Raw genomic sequence first — 21,453 nt, 5'->3', positions numbered from 1 at the left:
AATATTACATAGGTTTGATTAACGACAGCTACAGTAATCAACTGACAGCCCCGGCTCACTGATCTCAAGATGTCAGGAGAAAAAGACTCGACTGGCACTCAGAGCTCCGTGAGGTGGATAAAACATGATGTCCAAGCTGCAGACCAGGTTTAATGGTCCCAGATGCTGCATTGGTTATCTTCCACCCCGACACATTACACAGGAAAAAAAACAAGCATTTGCCAGGGCCGATGTTCACTTTTCTCCCAACGGTCAGGAAGAGCACGGCTCAGACGGCGAAACAATCGACCCTTTGCACGGCAGACATTTTGAAATGTCAAAGCGGGGAAAACACATGGGGGATCTATTACATTAATGACGCCTGCATTCCATTTAGGTGAGCTCGCTCCAGGACTCTGGTATTGTGCAGGCTCACTCACAGACATGACTTTAAAGGACACTTAATGGATGGAGCCATCATTAATGTTATTGGTCACACCTGTGCTTTTTACTGCTTTCGACTAGTCAGATGTCTGCTACGAAAAGGGGTCTGTTGTTTAATGTCCTCTGTATGTGTGTTTCCCTTCGTCAGTTTTTTTGGTACTTTTCCGATGAATGCCACAAAAAACCTGCTTGCAAACACCAACAATTGAAAATAACTCAAATAAAAGCAAGCTTTCACTCTTGGCTGAACTTGAAAAGATGGTTTATCGATAAAAACAAAATGTGACAAAGTACAACAGGAAAAGACTCGGCGAATCAATCATGACAAACGTGAAGCTTTTGACTTTAAACTTGACGGTTATGTCTTTTAAAATGAATACATCAAACAAACAGAAAATGCCACATTTCATGTTTTCTGGCTGTTTGAGGTTTGATTGATGGTCTTGAATGACATCATTGAGTTGCTCCCTCTTCCTCTGAGATTATTAAAGACAACCCAACTGAATTAGCACTACCAGCTGTTTAACTCAATGAACCAACTCGCGATATTCTCATAAAGGCAACGGCTGAAAACGTGCATTAATCTGCATTTTGAGCGAAAGTCGATTGTTTGCATTCTGTTGGAAAACTAGCTCGAGGCTCTAAGGGAGTTTTTTTTTTTTTTTTTTTCCTAAAGCCTGCATTACAAGCTGGGGGCTTGAAAGCTTGTTTGAGAGCTGTGGGCTTTTACCAGGCATCCAGGGTTTAAAGAAAAGACGCATTAGTTGTATTGTGGGTGTTGGATTGCTGTTTAGAAGCTAGATCCATATAAGGGACCATAAGCCAAGATATCCCAGCTTTTGCCGCATCTGCCATGGATGCGGTAAGTAAAGGTGCTGACGGGGGCTGCAGCACCCCCATTAAAAGAGGCTTTATAAAGACCATCAACTGAATAAAAAAAAAAAAAAAAAGATAAAAACATGTGATGCAGATTCACAGCACGGAGAGAGAGAGAGTGAGTGTTCATGCGTACAAGCGAGAAGGAGGGAGCGTGAGTGTACGGAAGTGTCTGAATGATACAAAACCTTTCCTTGAACATGAAGCTCTACTTTTCTGCTGTTTGTTATTCAAGTGTGTGAACTATACACACCCGACTGGAGCCTCTGTTAACAGTGACAAACAGGCCGATCTGCACCACATACGCGCATCCTCTCTAAATGTCTGTATCCTCACCAAGCTGCGTTATACCTCTACATGCAGTTAAGCATGTACGTCACTGGGACACATGACGGGATGGTATTTAAGACAAAGACAGAATAACTCAGTGTGTAGCATTTGATGAATTTGCAAGAAAACGCAATTGATTACGAATTGTATCATAGAAAGCGTTTAAGAGCATTTATGAAGTTATTCACAACACTGAATGATTTTTTTAAGGGATTTTCTCTCCCTCTGTATCTCTTGGCTGTTTAGTGTTGTTACTGCGGCTCTGCCTTTCACCGTTTTGAAAGTTGCTGTCTGCTGCAGTGCAAATCTTTCACAAACAAAGCATGAATGACGCACCCCCAACTGGGACAAGCATCCTGCGTCCCTGACTTCTGCCGTTGTTTTTTTTTTTTTTTTTTTTTTTTTTTAAATCTGTCCCCCACAAGTCCCCTACCTTTATGGAAGTATAACAGTAAATCTTCATCGATGGCCCAAAAAAAAAAATCGAAAACGCAACCTCCTCTGACCTTGTGATGAACTGCGCGGTAGTTGTTAAAGGAAATGGGGGCCATTATCTTTACCATCGGCATAATAGAAGTAATAATGGTGTAACTTGATTATGTTGAATAATGCAGGAGGTTTTGTGACTCTGACTTTGTCTCTTAACGGTTGTGTTGTTGTGGAGAATGAGTCATGGGGGGGAGGGTGTTCGGAAGATTATTAAGTTTGTGCCTCTGCTTTTGTAGCTTTTTGATTGTGATGGCATTTAGTTTACTAAAGCCCCTTAAGTCATTTCTCTCATGCACCAACCGAAAATAGTTTCAATTTTCTTAGTTTGAATATGAGCTAATATTAGTCTTCAAAAATCCATCCCTGAATGCTTCCACTCTTCCCCTGGCCTTGAAGCCTGCACATCTAAGTGCTTTTTGAAATGATGGCAGCGGGGAGACGGCGCTTTGCAAATGAGATCTCACTATACTTGGTGATCCATCCCTTGTGTTTCCGCCCGATTTTATTTCACAACCCCCCTACTCCCCCCCCCCCCCCCACACTCTCTCTTCTCTGAATTGAAGCCTTTGAAGATCATTGGCATGTGAAAGAACCATTTTTATCAGTTTCAGAGTTTGCGACTTTGTTGACGGAGCCACACACACACACACACACACACACACACACACACAAAGAGGAAGACGCAAACAAACAATGCGAGGCTTGTCTTTTGTAATTTGACGGCACGCCACGGTGAACTTCTCCGCCTAAGTTAACACTGGCTCCGGCTTACTTTTTCTCATTAAGTTAGAAAAAAAAAAAAAGAAAGAAAAGAAAAAAACACAATATAACGGCAGAAAATAGAGATGTATCACAAACCATTACTGCCTTCTGTTCTTCCATTTGTTGTTCAGAGCCCTGTTTGATCATCAACGCCGTGCCTGCTAATTGCTGCGTTCTCTTTGATCTCCCTGGTGCAGTGGAGGTCCTCTCTGGACCAGTCTGTAGCTGCTCTTTTTTCTATTTAGGTAGTCCAAACAAATTGTTAGCATAATGTTTCTTAATCAATTAGCGTCACATTTCCTCCACTGTCCTCTGGCCCGAAAATTGCAGACGGCTGTCTCAGACGCTGTTTACATCTTTTACATCAACGGGTCCAAACTTTAATTAGTTACTGCACGACTCTTAATTGCGATATGATGCGGAGGGCTCGCGGCCAGGAGACAGGAGTGACGGCAGACTTGGCAAATGGAAGCATCTACTCGCGTTCAATGGATGTGGATGTTTAATGCTTAAAAATAAAACATCTCCCGTGTACGACTTGCTCTGAAGACTCACTTTAAAACACGTGTCGAAAAAAAAAAGTAGCGAACAATTTAGAAAAAATGATATAAAATCATATAAGTTTACAAAAGAAGAGGAAGATTACATTGATAGCTGAAGCTAAAGTTAAAATGAGCTGTAACCTGTAGCTGCAGGCAGCAGTACCAGGCTGCTGTACATCTATTTTCGTTTTACCAGCACTGTATTTTCATCCCATCTTCCTAAACCAATTCAACACGCAGATGTGAAACCCCACTTGTTAAAAAAAGTGTGAGAAAAAGGGGGGACAGTCTACATAATAATCTGCTTATTCTGTGAGAGCTCGCACCTGGATCAGCTCGTTGCGAGTGTCAGCCTCTGATTTCCCGTTCCACTAGTTGAGCCAATTTCCAGTGTGCCTGCAGCACTGGCACATTAGCGTGGCCAGAGAAGAGGGGATGTCAGCACCAGCCCCAGTGCAGTAAACAGCAACCCGGGGCGCCCGTGTCACCGGCCCCGCACGCAAGAGCCCCGTTGTTAGTGGTGACATTTATCACGTATTTATTATCTCGCCTTCCCACGTGGCTAATTCCAACCCTCCTTTGTCTTCCTGTCTGCCTCAGAGCCTGTCTAATCACTCGAGTAGACTTGAGGTAAACACGCATGGTCGGGTAGCTGCGCTCATGGCTGATTTGTTCTCTGTGTGTGCTCTTTGTCTGGCTGTCAGCGGCGAAACGGCATGTTGCTGGACGCTCCCTTGCTGTCTCGGCTGAGCCACAAACGGCTGATGGCGACTTTCCAGGTGGAGGCGCAACGCGGGGAGCAGGACCTCTACCGCTGCGTCACCCTGTCCTCCAGGGGCGCCGCCATCTCCAACTTCGGAGAGCTCATCGTCAGAGGTAAGCTAGATTTTGGACGATGTGACAAATAGTTGCAGCACATGCATCACTGCATAACTGAAAATGTCATTAGTTTCTACTTTACACCCACATGTCACAGGATCTGTAGACATACCCTGCCACACATGCTAACTTACACGCAGTTTAATCGTCTTTCCTCATCCCGTTGTTTCGAAGTTTACACAGCTCATTCATCTAAAAATGCATATTTGACGCTTTCTGATCTCATTAATAACACTACCACACTTTTGGTAGAGTTAATTTGGAGTCCTGATTTTACCTGGTAGACCCTGTGGTCTAAAGAAAAGTCTAAAGAAAATGAGACAACAGTTTGCTTGACCAGCGTCGGGATGTCGCTGGGTGGATTTTGGAAAACCAAAGACCGTAGCAAAGCAACACAGTACATACAATACGCACAGCAGAAATGTCTGATAGGTAGAACCATCATTTTTTTTTTCTATACAGTTACCAGTGTGGCTGAAAATGAAAAAAAGAAATAAACGGGTTTGTCAATTTCACCCTTGTCCACTATCCAAATCTACCACCAGCTGTCAGCCCGATGCGTCTGTTGTTAGCGTGATGTCACAGTGATTCAGTAAGTATTGACTAACTATCAGCTGCCAGCAAAACCAGTTGATTCTCTAGTGTCCAAAACGTGTAAATGAAAATCTTCAGAGCTTTCAGATTGCATATTCCCCCTCCTCTGGTGAAGGCTAGCTCTCATCCAAACACGTAGAGATAAAAGTCATATCTACACTCTAACTCTCAAACCCACCAGCATGCCAGTGTTCTTGGAATGAATGACTGGGTTGAAATTATTGAAATTCTGATTGGAACTGTCACCGTTATCACATATAAACGTAATCGTCGCCGGCACTCCGACTCCGTTTGTGCGTGGCAAGGACCCCACATAGCTTTTATTTCATTGTGTTTTCTGTGTTTTAGAATGACACATTGAATGAACCTCTAACCTCGGGAAATTAAAAAAAGAAATTAAAGGTGTGATGCTGTATCTGATGTATTTTGTAACTACTTTCAGAGCAGAAGTCAGGATGTTGTTGGCCTAGCTTAGCATTCAGACGGGAGGCATGGGGAACAGCTAGCCTGGCTCTGCGCAGGGTAGACAAACGTCCCAACACCCACTCTAACGGACACTAATTGACATTTTATTTTATCTTTTAAATCAATAATCTCAACCGCCCCACAGCACTCTCCAAACGACAGAAAGTAATCATCCAAAAACTACAGAACTGCTGAACAACTGAATGCCTCTTGTTTCATATTTGAATAAGTGACACCATGAAAGGCTCTGGAGGCAGGTGTGGTCACCTTGTATTGTCCCAGATAACAACCCTCACCTTGTCCACACAAATGCACACATTTCCCCTTGCACAACACGATGTCAATCTGATATTATGCCAAGTTGATGAGGGTCATATTATCTATCAAGGCTGACTTTTTTAATGCGCAGAGAGGACAACATTAGTTCTGCCATTATTCATGCAAATAAGCTCTCATTCAGCATAATTAGAGTGAAAATTAAGAATTTACAGCTTTTCAAGGGTCTCTCCGTCTCTTTCTCCTCTTTTCTGTGTCTTTCTCTCTCGTCGTCCTGATGTGATTAAAACGGTTTTATGACTCAGCGCACTGGCAGAGCAGAAATAATGTTATTGAAACTGTAAAACAGCAAAAGAGAAAAATCAGTGACAGGAATCCTTGACTTCCCCTTTGCTAGCATGGCTGGCTTTGTCTGTCTTTCATCAGTGTTTTCGAGGACACTTTTTCATCTTTATTTTCTGTTGTTTTCAAGTAATATCACTCAGAACCAATATCAACATATTAAAACTACATTTTAAAAGGATTATAGATATAGATGTATGATGATAAGGCATTCTTTATTCCAGTGCCGCCGACACCGATCGCTCCCCCCCAGCTCCTACGGGCAGGCCCCACCTATCTGATCATCCAACTCAACACCAACTCCATCGTGGGGGATGGACCGGTCATCCGGCGGGAAATCCAGTACCGGGCCAGCCAGTCGATGTGGACGGAGACTCACGGTGTGGGCTCGCTCACCTACAAGGTTTGGCATCTGGAACCAGACACGGAGTACCGCATCAGTGTCCTGCTTACCCGGCCTGGGGAAGGGGGAACCGGAGCGCCCGGCCCACCTCTGATCAGCAGGACAAAGTGTGCAGGTGAGTCAGATGGAGCATGGAATCATCCTACATATTATCATCCAGAAGCAAATACGTTTTAATTACAAAAAACAGAGACAGAGCTACTTTCGCACTGGAAATAATCTCACTGGTTTGGATTAACATCAGTAGGCAGGGCTTAAGTAGCATTTTGGCATGTGGGGAAAAGCTAATATTGGGAAGCCTACAGTTTGAATTCTATCCATACTAAGCTGAGCACTGAGGTTACTCCCACCTCTGTGAGCATTTCTACCTCCAGACACTCCCACCTCAAAAAAAGTACCTAAAAGATCTAATTAGAGTTGAAGCTAACTGGTGGATCTGTCGATTATTTTCTTAAGGAAAACATTCATTATTAGCATGATCTGATACGCCCTGTTGGTGTCATACCAAAACTAGTGTTCACTTTCTTGTAATATAGCTTAAAGGAGACCTATTGTACTTTTCCTTTCCTTCATTGTTTTATATATGTTCATGTGCATGTAAGAGACCTTGATGTGTTTTTTAACACTAAGGCATGTAAACCTATTCTAGCAGCAACCTGAAAAAAAATTATGAACCTGAAAATGACCATAAGATGTCTCCTTTAAAGACCTGGGGCGAAAGACAGAACGAAGTTTGAGAAAATCTGAGTTTTTATTGTTACCTTACCTTGCCGAAGTATTTCAATTTGCTAAGCCTCACCAAACACCAATCGAAAACTGAAGAGAAACACAGAATTTAAAATTAATGTAAGAGCAACACCATATCAGTCTATAAATGTCAGAACTACAGTCCTTGTAGCAAGTTCTCTGTTTGTTGGGTCTGACCAGGGGCCTCATTTATAACACTGTGCGTAGGATTGACGTCAAAAGGTTGCGTACGGATGAAACACAGAAAGTGCGTAAGCACAAAAATATCCTGATTTATAAAACCGTGCGCACTCACGTCCTACACCGATTTCCCTTTATAAATCACAATCCACTCTAAATGTGTCGCACCTGTGTGCGGGTCATACCATGCCCATAGTCGCCTATGAATATTCAGAGAAACGCCCCTAATTAATATTCATTCATGACTGAAAGCATGCCGAAAGCAGAGAGAAAGGCGAAGAAGCGCAATTTCACCCGGTGTGAGGTGGAAGTTCTTGTCGGGGAGGTGGAGAAGAGGAAGGCTGTATTATTTGGTGGACACAGTGTCAGGTCGGGTCACCAATGCCAAAAAGACTCTAGAGTGGCAGCATGTGGCAGACAATGTAAATGTTGTTGCCTCAGAAGGTCGGAGTGTGGCCGAAGTGAAAAAAAAAAGTGATCAGACATAAAAGTGGAAGCAAAAAAGCGCCTGGCGTCACACAGGCAGAGCGTCTGTGCCACAGGCGGGGGAACGGGCCAACCGGAGCTCACCTGCTGGATGAAAAACTGACGGGGATCATCAGGGAATCCCTCCTGAGTGACATGGTGATGGAGGTGGAGGTGGACACCGATGCCGGCCCAATTCACTCTCACTCGGTGCTCTTATAGCAACATGAGTGCAGTTAGTGGCACCGATTACATTTGGGGAACCAGACATTGCTGCAAATTGCACATTTTTATTTGCCTGTTCACCCACCGTATAAGGAAACTTTATGTACTGCTGCGACAAACCAATTATACCTCCTAACACGTCTGGCATAACATGGCTAAAGGTTGGCTGGGATATCCCTGACCTGTCAGACAATTCCCTCTGGAAGCGGGACCGGCACGGCGTGGTTTCTGCGGGTGCTCCTCTCTAACGCTGGGCCCATCAGCCACTCGTCACTGTTGGCCAGTGGATCTTGCTGGTCTCTGAAGTTCGCTCCCTCCATATCCTTCCGTTTGCCACATCCTCCAACAGTGCCAAAGCAGCCATTGTACGCCATAACGCATAGTGAATACATGCCTTTATATGCCCATCTATTAGGTAATATCTGCTACACGTGTGAGAATAATCTAATTGACTAACATTACAAGATAATTATAGTCTTTATCTGTATGGCAACAAACACAGTTACAAAGTGTTTTATGCGTTATGCATTGAAAGCGGAGATGAAACGAAATGGTCTATATGATATATTATATTAATATATTAAACTGCATTCATATCAGTGTGAACGTAATTTGCTCTACTGTTGTCTTACTATTGTTCTAAATCATATGTTTCCCGTGTGCACTCCAGGGAGTATGTTTGTTTATTCATTGTAGAAATATTTTTTTTGGAATACATTTTCACACGGTTTCTCCCGTTTTTTTCTTCTGCCATCAGTAGCAGTTTCTCCTTACCCCAGTTATGTGCGTACACATGGGTCAGAGTTTGCGTGTAGGACCGCACATTTTCCCGCCAAGTTCTCTTTTTTATAAATCCCACGGTGTGCGTAGAGGGTGGCCGACGCCTTCTTTTGTGCGTACGCGACGTTTATAAATGAGGCCCCAGGTCTCCAAAACCCCAAAGCATATCAATGTTGCAGTAATATTAAACATTGAAGACCGGCAAATCTGAACCACCAGACTGAAAAATCCCAACAACTACTCGATGAATTGCTTTCAAGAAGAAGCGATAATGCCAAACGTACTGTAGAGCCCATCGAGGAATGAAACGGGGTGAAGAATAAACAATGAATTGAGAGGAAAAAAGTCGTAGAAAAGTCCTTGTTTATTAAGAGCATGTTTCCTCTGATGTTTAATGTATGTTGAAAGTGTGTTTCAGCATGTGACTTTTGATGAGTTGCTATGACACCGCTCGTAAATACTGCAACAGGAAGGCTTAAAGAACTGGCACAAAACAAGACGCAGACTGTTTTCAGAGTCTGCTCCTGCTCTGATGCTCTCATTCAACCAAGTTGTGAGGCTCAGCTGGGAGCTGCATCAGAATGTTGTGATGCGTCACTTATCAACTCGTACTTTGCCCGCAGCCACCGAGAAGAGAGGGTGTGTTTGTTGTCATCGGTGTCGGGATGGAAGCTGGTGGATGCTTTGTATTTATCCTGGGCTCACCTCTAATGACGACGCACATTTAATTGAACGGTCGAGGTATGCTTTCGTCAGCAGTCCTTCGCATGTGAGACAAGGACTGTGGGATGGGAGAGCGCGTGAAGATTCGTCTTTGAAGCGCCACACCCTTTGGTTAATGACTTACCTGAAAGCCAGCTACAGAGGAAAGTTCAGTTGAATAGCTCGTGTAGTATGAAGCTTCACATGTCGTGCGAGCAAAGGACTCGTTTCCTCTCAGCTGTGTTTTAGCCGCAGTGCTGCTCATCCGGGTGAAAAAAAAAAAGGCTCCCCGCCACTCTGTCAAGTAGACAGCATGACGCCCCTGTCACCTGCCACACTCTCTGATCCACTCTCGTCAGTGTCTTCGACTGGCCCACCTCCTGTCAGCTCCCATTGCTCAGATCTGAAGCTTTATCCCCGGGGAGAAAGCAGCAGACAGCAGAGGACCTGTGACACAAAACTCTGGATGAATTTGTCTTCCTAATGTGTCACAGAGAGCCATGTCCTTTAGCACAGCGACTTCCCCTTTTTGGACATTTTGTCGAGCGTGACATTTCGTGCTGACTGGCGGAGACGATCTCAATTCCATGCAGCCATTGTTGAGGATGGTCAAGACCCACTGTGGTCCAGTTTGGATGCTAAACGAATGATGTGCCCAGTTTCTTTTTCACACGTTGGTGATCTGAGAGCATAAGTACCGTTCGTGGGTCTGCATTCAAGCTCCCAGTCTCTTAATTGCGGCAGAATTTTTATATCATCATAGCATGTTTCAAATTATTCTGACGGTCCAGTTTTTTGTCCATAGGGAAATGACACAATCCTGGTGAAAACTGGTTGTATGTGTATTGCTTTCACTCCATTCTACTCGAGGCCTCAAGATGCTTGTAACAAAGAGGCTGTTCATATGCCTGGTATTAACATCCATCCTGAGTGAGTGGACGGCTCGAAGTGCAAAAGTTACATACATTTAAGTCTCTTAAAAAAGTTTAACCACTGAACAATACATTTGCACACAGCATTGGGTCAAATCTGTGGAGGTCATTAAGTGGGCAGCTGCGGCTAGTAGTGGTAAAAATGTTAACGGAGGTCAACTTTGTATTTTGCTGGACGGACTAAGGTCACGCTCTTGGCAACTGTCTGTTCTTTATGAAATTCTCCAGTGAACACCAAGTGTCAACAAACTGCAGATGGAATTTACAATTCGCAACAAGTAAAGTTGTGGAAAAGAAAATTGCATTAAATACAACATGCAAAGGCTTGTGTGTCACTAAAAATGATAATATGCTAATTAAGCAATCCTAAACTAAACTCTTCTTTCTTTTGTGTCATTTAAGTCTATCTACGTCATCTTCACCTCCACCTGCTCCTCCTCTTTGAGCTGCTCATCCTCCCTCTCTCATTATTAAATCATTTGCAATTACGCTTATGCTTAAATTATTTTCTAATGCCCAACTACATCAAATGTTTTGTTTGTTATTTTTGTAATTAATCTTAAATGATATTAAACATTCAATATAAAAGATAAAATGTGTAACATTTTACATTATAATTTTGAAAAACAACAAAACCTTTGTTATAGAATTTGTTGTGTACTTACAGTGCCCTATTCCAAACGTTCCCACCCATAGCAGTGGGTCAGTCAGGGGACGTTACATTTTGAAAATTTCTGCCTGAGTCAAATCGTTGTTCAACAATTAAGGCAACAGGTCACAATTCCAAACCTGACCCGCGCGGCAAAATGTACAGAGTGAGTAGCAAATGAATATATTCTGTCATGCGAGTTAAAGATTCTGTAGCTTACAGCTTGTTGGCGTCATGGACTGTCTACATGTCCAGAATGATTCATGTCCAAATAGCAATAAGCATGTCGAAAACAATTGAGGGTTCTACTCTTATTTGCATGGCCGACATATTTATATTTCATTAAACCGTCACGCACGTCAATAAAGCTTTGTATTTATTATATCGATCCCTGCAGAGAGAAACTCATTCATATCACCAGTCTAAACCCCATGTGTTTTCATGGTAAGTATCAGGGTGTGCACTGATATTCCATCATAATTCCAACATAGCTCCTGGCAGGAGGGACAGACCTCAGTGGCAGCTCACTGAGGCAGCTGTTAAAGATGAGGAGAATGAGATGAAATGTGCAGACCAATAGGGACTCTCCCTCATTCATCTTTTTCACTTCTCCTGCTCATCTCCTGTGCGGCCTCCCCATTCCTCCTCCACTCCCTCTGCCTCTGGCTAATCCCTCTGATTAGACTAATCAAGCTGAATGTCAGTTTGGGGCAGGACTGGTGGAGGACTGGCGGGTGGAGAGGACAGGACCGAGCCTGCTGCGGTGCTGCTGTAATGATGAGTAATGGTGCAGAGAGCAGAAACTGCACATTCGGTCAGTGGGCCTCTGGTGGCAGAGCTGGTTTTAGCGGGATTAGATTGCTATACAGAGCCGATCTCGTTAAAAGTGGGCTCTTTTGACGGAAGGATGATTTCTGGTTTTACTGTATATTTGATCAATCTGATTCCATGGGATGGTTTTAGCCTGGGAAGACACAAATCAACCAAACTCTGCCTGTTTCGCCCTTTTGGGAAAGACATCCTTCAAATCAGCAAGGACTCTCAGGACACTTTCTTCTCCGTCTCCACTCTATCCCCTCAGAACTGATGTCTCCTTCCTGACATTGCTCCGTTCATTGGCGGAGCGGCTTTTGATCTATGTTTAGTGAAGCAGCAGGGCTCTAGCTATTGCCTCCCCAGTCCAGCCCGCCAGCATTCTTCAGCTCTGCACTGGCAGTCCGTGCCAGGCTGAAGGCACCAACGTCCTGTTAGTTTATCTGTTGTCTCAGCAGTACACTTGAATTTCCAGGCCAGGCTGCTGGACAGAAATAACCCTCTGTGTGTTTTGACTGGACACTTTGAACGACAGGGACATGGAGATCTGCAATCACAGCTTCCACACATGACAGCATTAATCAAGCTTCAGCCATTTACAATGGATTCTGTCTGCCAAAGCCTTGCAGTGTCTACCACTGAGCCTCATTCATGTCAGGATAAATGGAATGCAGATTTTTGTGTTGTATGCTACCTCTTCAGGCTGTTTTGTTTTTCATTGATTCACCTCTCTGTAACCTCGTAGTGCAAGTCAGGTTCAACTGTTGCAGACTCCCTTTCCCCATCAGTATTCCTTCTTTAAGCTGTACTGGCAAAGATTTGCCGGTTCAAAAATACAGTTGTCTTGTCAGCACATATCACAAAATTGTGCTGCAATGGAGAACTTGCCCACTCTGGATCTAGAAAGAAATAAACCAATCACAGTTTTCCATCCTGCGCATACATGAATTTTCTTTTGTATCAACATCCAGTAGCCAGACACCTGTCCTATCAGTAACGTCCTCTTGAGAGATCCTAAATGTTCTCAGGCTGAATGGGATGTGTCGCCATTGGGGATGAAAGTTTGAAATGCTTAGAATAACTCCACAAGGCAAGCATTCAAGAAGATATCCTCATTAGAAGTCCGCACAACCTCAACAGGCTCTATTCAATGTGAAAGGAACAATGATTCCACTGCACAATCCTTCTGAATCTGCGGAAATCCTCAAGCTCACCATGCCCATCGAGATGATGGTGAAAAGGATGCTAGTTTTGACCATTTGGATCTGTGAACTCATTTTTTCAGTCAAAGCTCATAACTGTGGGAGAGGGTTGAGGTGTAAATGAATGGGCACGCTCGCATTAAATGAAGACAGTGCACTGAGTTCCATCTTAGTTAACGTGTAAACACCGCCCGTGTCTTAATGACAATTCTTGACCTTGGGATCAATCCATCAACTTAGCCGCACTAGATCTGTCACACAAAATGTATGTTATGTTGTATAACTTAATACTTTTGGGTAAGCAGAGTGGCGATTGTATTGCAACTCAAGTGATTGTGTCATTTTGTAGAGTAAACCCTTAGAAAACTGATTTTGTGTTAAGTTTTCTTACAACATTGTGTATACTCATTTCAAAATATGCAAAATCTAAGAGAACTATGAATGAAGCGTAAAAGAGACGTATAGAATTCACATCAGCAGATATATTGTTTTTTTTTTAATTGGTCAGTTCTGAAAAATCTGCATTGTTTTTCACCTCTATTTGTCCGAAAGTAGCTTTGGGTATAAGTATTGACATAAAATGCTATTAGTGCGCTTCTTCCTCAGTATTTTACAGTTCTTATTCTGTGCTATCTTGTGCAGAAGCTGATAAACATGACTCCACTATTTGCACTTTGTTGATATATTTTCTGCTTCCTGTCCCTCTCAGAGCCCATGCGCGCCTTGCGGGGTCTGACAGCTGTAGAGATCCAGGCCCGGCAGCTGGCCCTTCAGTGGGAGCCTCTTGGCTACAACCTCACCCGCTGCCACACCTACTCCTTGTCCCTTTGCTACCGCTACTCCATGCCAACTGGGGGCAGCGGAGGGAACAACGCAACAGTCAGAGAGTGCCTCTCCGTGGACCGTAACACGTCTCACTTCACCCTTAGAGACCTGCCACCCTTCCGCGCTGTCCACGTCCGCCTGGCGCTGGCCAACCCTGAAGGCAAGAAGGAGAGCAGAGAGGTCACCTTTCAGACCGAGGAAGACAGTGAGTGGGCGGTTTTATTTTACCCAGAGGGAGAATGCAAGATGCAAGGGTTCTGCAGAAATAAGGCATGTAATTGTTACCTCTGTGCATCTGCAACAGCATTATGGAAAAAAGGTTGTTTTTTTTTTATGTATGAACTGAAATCATTCATTGTCATAGTAACTCAGCTCTGGCTTCACATCTTCTTGAATTTCTTGTTTTCTGTGCATGCTCCTTCATGCTCAGATAATTATTGTGCACCGCTTATAAAAATCCATGCCTTTAGTCATCCAGTACGGGTGAAAAAACACAAATATTGACTCACAAAATAAGCTGGATCAGCGTTACTAAATGGAAGATCAGCCTTTTAAATGGAAACCAGTGGAACATTAATCAGCTGTGGCTGTGGCCGGAAGCAAAATGGTAAAATGATTTTGCTTATCTTTGTATTAGTATTTTCCTGTGTACATCAGCAGATTAGGCACATTCCTAATGCAAATTCCCAGAGAGTGGAAGTACAGAAGGTCAAACACGTATTGTGATGTAGAATAATGAAGACTTTTCAGTGTAATTGAATGCCACTCAGGGATATTCTTGACCCAGTGGAGGGAGGGTAAGGAAACAACTGCTACAATGGTTTTGCAAAATGTATTTATCTTTGGAAAAAATACAGTTACACTTGAAAATCTCAAGCAGTGGATTTCGAAAACAGCAGCAACCATAATTATATACACATACACAGTGGTGGCAGTAGGAAATGAATAAGCATAAATGGAATAACATACAGAATGCAGCATGGTGTTGTAATTTTATTCATTAGATTTGACTGGTTAGGAAGTGACAGGTTAAAACAGAAACGTCCCAAAAAAAAAAAAAAATTATTTCCCACCCTCACTTTGCTTGATATTTTGAATGTCAGCACCAATGGAGAGTTTTTCCTTTAGAACCACTGAATGCCAGTCTGACAGCCTGACAGTCCCCAATCCCCCTGTCACAAGGAGAGCCGCCATCACCCTCACAACTACAGTAATTGAGCCGCAGCCGATGACAGTTCCTCCTGCCTGCATCCTATTGGGCTCAACAATCAAACACTGGTGTAGTGCTTTCCTTACACTGTGTGTCTGCTGCTGGGAGGACGCAGATTTGGCTGTCAGGGATTCATGGATACAGCAGGATTTTCTTCTAGTGCGCCTTGCCCGCCTTAGCTTCAGCTTTTGAGGCTAACAAACTTACAAACAGAGGTTTGCCCACTATCTTTTTAGAGATAGACAGTCACAGGTACTTTTCTCTCTTTCTTTCTTTCATTCTTTTTTTTTTTTTGCTTTGGAAGCATTAGAATATCACCAAAATATGTAAAGTAGAATGAATGATTTGCAACCTGTCCCTAGAAGAGTTTGAAAACTCAAAGCAACTTGAGCATAAGTACCCTACAATGAAACACAACAAATACAAATAAAACAAAACATGTACACAAAATAATTCAAACATGGAAGGCATCATTTAAATGGCGAAAGAGCAAGCAAGCAATTTCAGGAAGAGAAATAAAGTATTGAAGATAGCATTGAACTGCAAAGATAATTCTCATCTTCTTATTTGTATAGTTTGGGCCTTTACTATTATTGTTAATGATGACACTGTACTCACAGAGGCATTTTCTAAGATCTGGGGAAGTGGTGATATCGTTTAAAAATAAAGTGCAAGATGGCATAGCAGATCCATCCAGACGACTGTTTTGGTACTGTTGCAGAAATAATCTCCGTCCACACTTGGACACCTGAAAACACATGTTACATGACCCTTTCATGAACATTGGTAAATGTGCTTGGCAGTGTAAACAGGAAGCGGATTGTGCAATCAGTGGTTGGCTGCTTGGAGGAAATACAATGCACACTTTTTACTTTTACATACTCATACTTTTACATACTTTTTCATTAATTATTTTATACTGTACTTACTAGACAGGTAATTTCTCCTGAAAAACAGTGATGATAATGAGGCAGCACTTAGTTAGCTTGGTTAAGTTAGAGTATGTGTTATGATATTTGATATTTAGAGTTATTGAGTTTTTACAATACAACGATGGAAAAGAGACCAATGACACTAAATACATTGTTAAGACCCAATTTAGACTCTGTTTCTGCCAGACATACAATTTGTAATGTCTCAGTGACCTTAAGTGCCATTCATGTTTACGTATACGAAAGCCAAAAATGGCCTTAAGACGCCATTGGTGTGTGAACAGGGCCTAGTGATTACTAGCTGGGCAACTGCCTAGGGCCATAACCTCCCAGTGAGTGTCAACGGACTTTTGAAAACGTTATTCATTTCAGTTGCATTGCGATTGATCTTTATGTCTTTTCTTTTAGGGTGGTTCTAAAACACCTAAAAACGTTGCAGTGTTATTCGTTATTGTTGTTCCTTTCCTTTTTTATACATCAAAGTAAAAAAGTGTTAACAGCTTATGGGAAAAAACTACTGTACATGTGGGGAAAAGTTTTGCAAAGCTCTGTGGAGTCTGCAAATGTTCCTAATGTGTGGAGTTGAAGAGAGGTGAGCTCTCGTATATATTTCGTATATTTTCCACCATTTTGTCACAACCTGGCTCAACAGTGTGGGACAAAAGAGGGAGACCACACATGGTCTGGAATTGATTTAAAATGTTTTAATTAACCAAAGGAAATAAGCAAGATAATTATGTGTATCAGCTGTATCGCATGTATAATAATGTCAGTCGGTCGGTCAGGGCAGGAGAGAGAGTGAGAGGATCCTGCAGGTCTGATTTATAGCCACCTGAGCCCAGCCTGCTCAGGTGTGTTGCATCACTGATGGCACAGCTCCTCCCGACAACCTCCTGAAACACAGTAAACACACAGCCAAAAGAGGACAGAGCAGTACCAACCCCGGGGTCATCACACTCCCCCCCATAAAAACAGGGTTCCTACCCTGAATCTTAAATGTAAATACATTAGCATATTTACATTATTCTGGGTAACTTGCACAATTGTACTTGAACTGTATGCAACTTAACACTCCCCACCATCTCCAAACTCTGCATCTCCAACTTCAGCAACCATGGCGCCTAGAAGCAATTTAAGAAGAAGGAAAACAGTGGCAGCAAAAGACAGGAAATATTATTCATGTTAGAGAGTTACAAAGGTGCACGGTACAAGGCATCCCCCTGTAGTTTGAAGGGCTGATCCATTCGGGGAGCTACCAAAACTAGAGCAGAACACAACAAAGCTTTAACATTACACAAAGCTTCCTGGCATGAGGCAGACCAAATGAATTTTGATTTAGCCTTCAGCAAGTCAGTCAGAGAAGCCACAACAGTACGCTTTCCAACCGTCAAATGAGCCAACAAAATATCCAGATTTTGAAGTAATTCAGAATTCTTTAAACGGCCTCGCCGTAAAGAATTCTTCATCATACGTCAAAGCACAGTTGAGGAAATTTTTTCAGACATGCTAACATATCATTTAAGATTACTCTCTAAGCTTTAAAGCTCTCTTAATGCTCATTTTGTTACATGTTAATGCTAGAGGGATATTATCACAAAGTATTACCACAAGGGATGCACCAGTTGTAAAAGTTTCGGCTGGTATGACACAGGTGTCCAAACTCACAGTTTCGCCAATAGCCCATGCCAATCCTGATGCTTTGGTTGTTGATATTTTAAAGATGTGAAATCATTAAGTTGTCGCTAGGTCCACGTTTTTTTTAGAACACAGTGGCCAAATTTACTGCAAACCCAACTGCATGATGTCTGAGAGAAAAAGAAAAATTGGGAGGGGGAAATTTTAGCGAGTAGCACCATTACTCTTGGTAAGTCACAATCTCATATGTGCCATAAAATCCGGCAATGATCTTCATATGTTTGCCGACATTAGGATATTCTAGCTATCTAGATGATCAGTCCATTGATTTATTACATTCTGATGTTGCAGTATATACTGATTACATCTTTTATCAATGAACAATAACAGTTTTCCTTTACATGTTATAGGATGTTACTGTACATATCAGGTCCTGGGTTAAAACATTGCCATAATTTCACACCAGAATCAGCAGCAGTCTGAAAATACTACAAGTGCTGAATGAGAGCATTGCATTCTCATTCGCATTCAAGTTTTTTTCAAGAATATTTTACAGACATTTTGCCCTTAAAAAGATATCCATTCATTTCTCTTTCAAAGGGCACAAATTCAATCACAGAATTTTGGAAAAAAAAACTCTGATATAACTTTCTTTCACATGAAATGTATTTTTAAGGGCTTGAAAAGCTTTATTCCTCTATACAATGATAAGAATTTTTCTTATAAACTGATGTCAGCGATGTCATGAGCCAGTAGCTCACGATTGAGTCGGTGCAAAAAATGTTTTACATCAGAAAAAAATCCTCCGCTTTCATAAGTAAATGTCATCTTATGTGCAAAGAAGCTGGTAAGATGAATATTGACCGTTACCTACGCTTGACCAATTGGTGGATCCCCAACTAGCATAGTGCACCAGAGCCATTATCTGGTTTATATTCATGTATTATTTTCCATAGTAAACTGTCCAGCATTTAAGACAGCAAAGAATAGGTGCACTCCTTTAAACAGATGCATGTCATTATATACAAAAAAAATGCAGACACAAACTCAGGCAGTCCACAGGTTGGATTACTCTGCTGTTTTTCTGTCAGTAAGGTGCTAAAGAAGAAAAATCGACTGTCATCCTCCAAGACACGGTGCTCTGTTATCAGACAGTAGAAGCCAGAATCTCAATTCATCCTGAGGGGTGAGAGCGAGCAGGCCCACAGTTTCCTTTCATCACTTCCCTCCTGCTCTATCTCTCTGATCCCTCTTTCTCGTCCTGCTCCATCCCTCCCTGGCTCTGTGCCTTTTTCGCTCTGTCAGAGGTGTTTTTACCCCCTGGTGCCTGCACAAGAGTCCATTAACTTGAGACCCGAGCAGAGTGTTTGTTTCAGAGAGGCTTGTTTTTCTCTCCCGCTGTAGTTCCTGGTGGCATTGCTCCGGAGTCCCTGACCTTCACCCCGCTCGATGACATGATCTTCCTTAAGTGGGAGGAGCCGGTGGAGCCCAACGGTCTCATCACACAGTACGAGGTAGGATACCTTGTTAGTCATGCAAAAAAAAAAAACACAATTCACAGGGATACGGCTGCCTTCACATCTCCCACTAATCCTCTCCAGGTGTAGGATGTTATTTTCCCCTTGCCAATATCTATTTTACTCATCCCCCTCAGAACAATGATTCAAATGAAGGAACATTCTCCTCTGCTCACTTTAAACACTGTACCGCTCCACCTCCTTGATTTCCCCCAGGCTTGTTTTTTCTTTTTGTTTCTCGCCCAAATGTTGGTAGCGCACATGAATCTGAGCCACTAGAGTGGGAAAGAACCACTTTTCATAGTTCATGGGATTTACTGTACACGTTCATATGGTAATGAAGCTGAGGCACAGACCACAGGCTGTAATTACATGGGGGACAACCACTCTAATTACTTATTTGCCTAAGAGATGCCTCCACACGGGGGCAACTTTAAATGTTTCTAATTAATTATTGATGGCCCCATATCTACCCATAGACCTTTGCAGTTTGGGCTAGTTGATATGAAGACCCACTACGGCCTAACACACGGTTAGCTGACGCGAAAAGAAACTAGTTCCTATTCGCATTTGGAAAGTGAGGAAATTGGGAGAGGACTGAGTGCTGCTGTGACCTTACTCTGCATACGGATGAGGTACCCTTTCCCCTTAACCTCCAAACTACTACTGCTCTGGATGTATAAAACCTGGATTTCTTAGGCAAATATTCTTTACCAGTGTTTGAGAATCAACAAATATAACTAAATATTGGCCAATATCTGCTTGTTTCCAGTGGGGCTTGTTACAACATATATGGCACTTCACTTGGTTTATCCTAACACAACCATTACCATCTATATGTGGTAAAAGGGTTCTACAAAGTGCCTACAAAGCACCTCAGTAACATATTACCTTTTCTGTTTCCATTGAGTCCAATGAAAAAAGCTCATAATTTCCTGTTTTAAATTGTTATTAACGATCTTTGTTTTTTCTGCATGGGTAGCAGCACTTGCTATTTCTTTTGTTGTCATTGGAACACAAGCTATCCTGAAAATAAAAGTCCTCTCGCTAACATCTACAACTATAATTGGGCAGGGGCCCCAGTCAGACCTAGGTTTCATCTGGAATATCAAGGCCATCTCCCACTGTCCTCCTGTTTTGTTGTTTCTCTCGGGAAAGGTACTGCAATGCGCATGGCCTTCAAACTTTATTAAAGTCACCAAAGTTGTCAGCTCGTCTAACCCTATCTACACACACAATCTAGACACTATTTACAATTCTAACCCATCTGTCAATCAGTCTATCAACCTGGCAACCCACAACCCAATTCGAAAGTCAGACAGGCCGGCTAACTTAATGTCAGCTGTAGTCAAAATGTCAAGGCAGGATGGCGTTCTCCCTAAAAATCCAAATTCACCTGCAAATTTAAGCAGAGTTGAACTGAGCAACTTCCATTTATAAGGGCTATTCACCAGGATAGTGACCATGCTTTTGTTTTACAAAGACTTAACAGTTATTTGAATATAGGGCACAGTGGCGAAAATGACGCGAGCCAACATAAGCTCCCAGTGGCACAGGCGTGCTGAGGAACAGAAGGGTACTCACAGACACACTCAGTCTAAGAGCCTGCCAAGTTGGCCATATAAAATGACAACAAGTCATGTTCAGTTCACTCAGTGATGACACACACGCATACGCATACATGTTTATGCCTACCTACTTACAGGCATACAACAACAACACACACATAAATTCATACAAACACAGACACGCTTATTATGTTCATGAAATGCTAAATGATCACATATATGAATGTGTTTTGCCCCAAAATGTTTAAGTGCATTGTTCTGGTGATGATTTGATATTATATAAATATTATGAATATACATTATATAAATGTATATGAAAATATAAATGGAATTCTGATAAATCATTAATACATTTGGTTACTTATTTATTCACTTATTTATTTCCTACTCCCCCAGCCCCACCAAAAGAAGACAACATAAGTTTGTTATCTGAATGTTGCCAGGTTTTGGCCCAGTCATTCACACTAAATAACAACTCGACAGACATTCTCCGGTGTGCCAACACTGTGCGACATGTTCACACAGAGAGCAAAGCAAATTTTCGCCTTGCATCATTGGTGCAAATTCGACAGCTCGATTTTTTGTTTTTTCACATTAATCTGTCCAGTTATGTGACAGTTTACTACTAATCTTCTCTCAATTGACTTTGTATACAATCGCACTACCTCTAAAGCAGTGGTTCCCAACCTT

General features: G+C 42.4%; 1 protein-coding gene across 1 annotated transcript in view; it reads left to right on the top strand.

The window, feature by feature from the left end:
* Positions 1–21,453, top strand: part of ptprua (protein tyrosine phosphatase receptor type Ua) — a 202,746-nt gene that overhangs the window by 111,449 nt on the left and 69,844 nt on the right. Inside the window, 4 exon segments of the mRNA XM_030412151.1 lie at positions 4,127–4,298; positions 6,203–6,496; positions 13,786–14,106; positions 19,083–19,192. Coding sequence (XP_030268011.1) covers positions 4,127–4,298; positions 6,203–6,496; positions 13,786–14,106; positions 19,083–19,192 — 897 coding nt within the window.

The sequence above is a fragment of the Sparus aurata genome, chromosome 3 (genome assembly GCF_900880675.1).
Source record: "Sparus aurata chromosome 3, fSpaAur1.1, whole genome shotgun sequence".
Classification (NCBI taxonomy): Eukaryota; Metazoa; Chordata; class Actinopteri; order Spariformes; family Sparidae; genus Sparus; species Sparus aurata.
The sequence above is the reverse complement of the archived record's forward strand: the minus strand, read 5'-3'. Positions and strand labels throughout refer to the sequence as shown.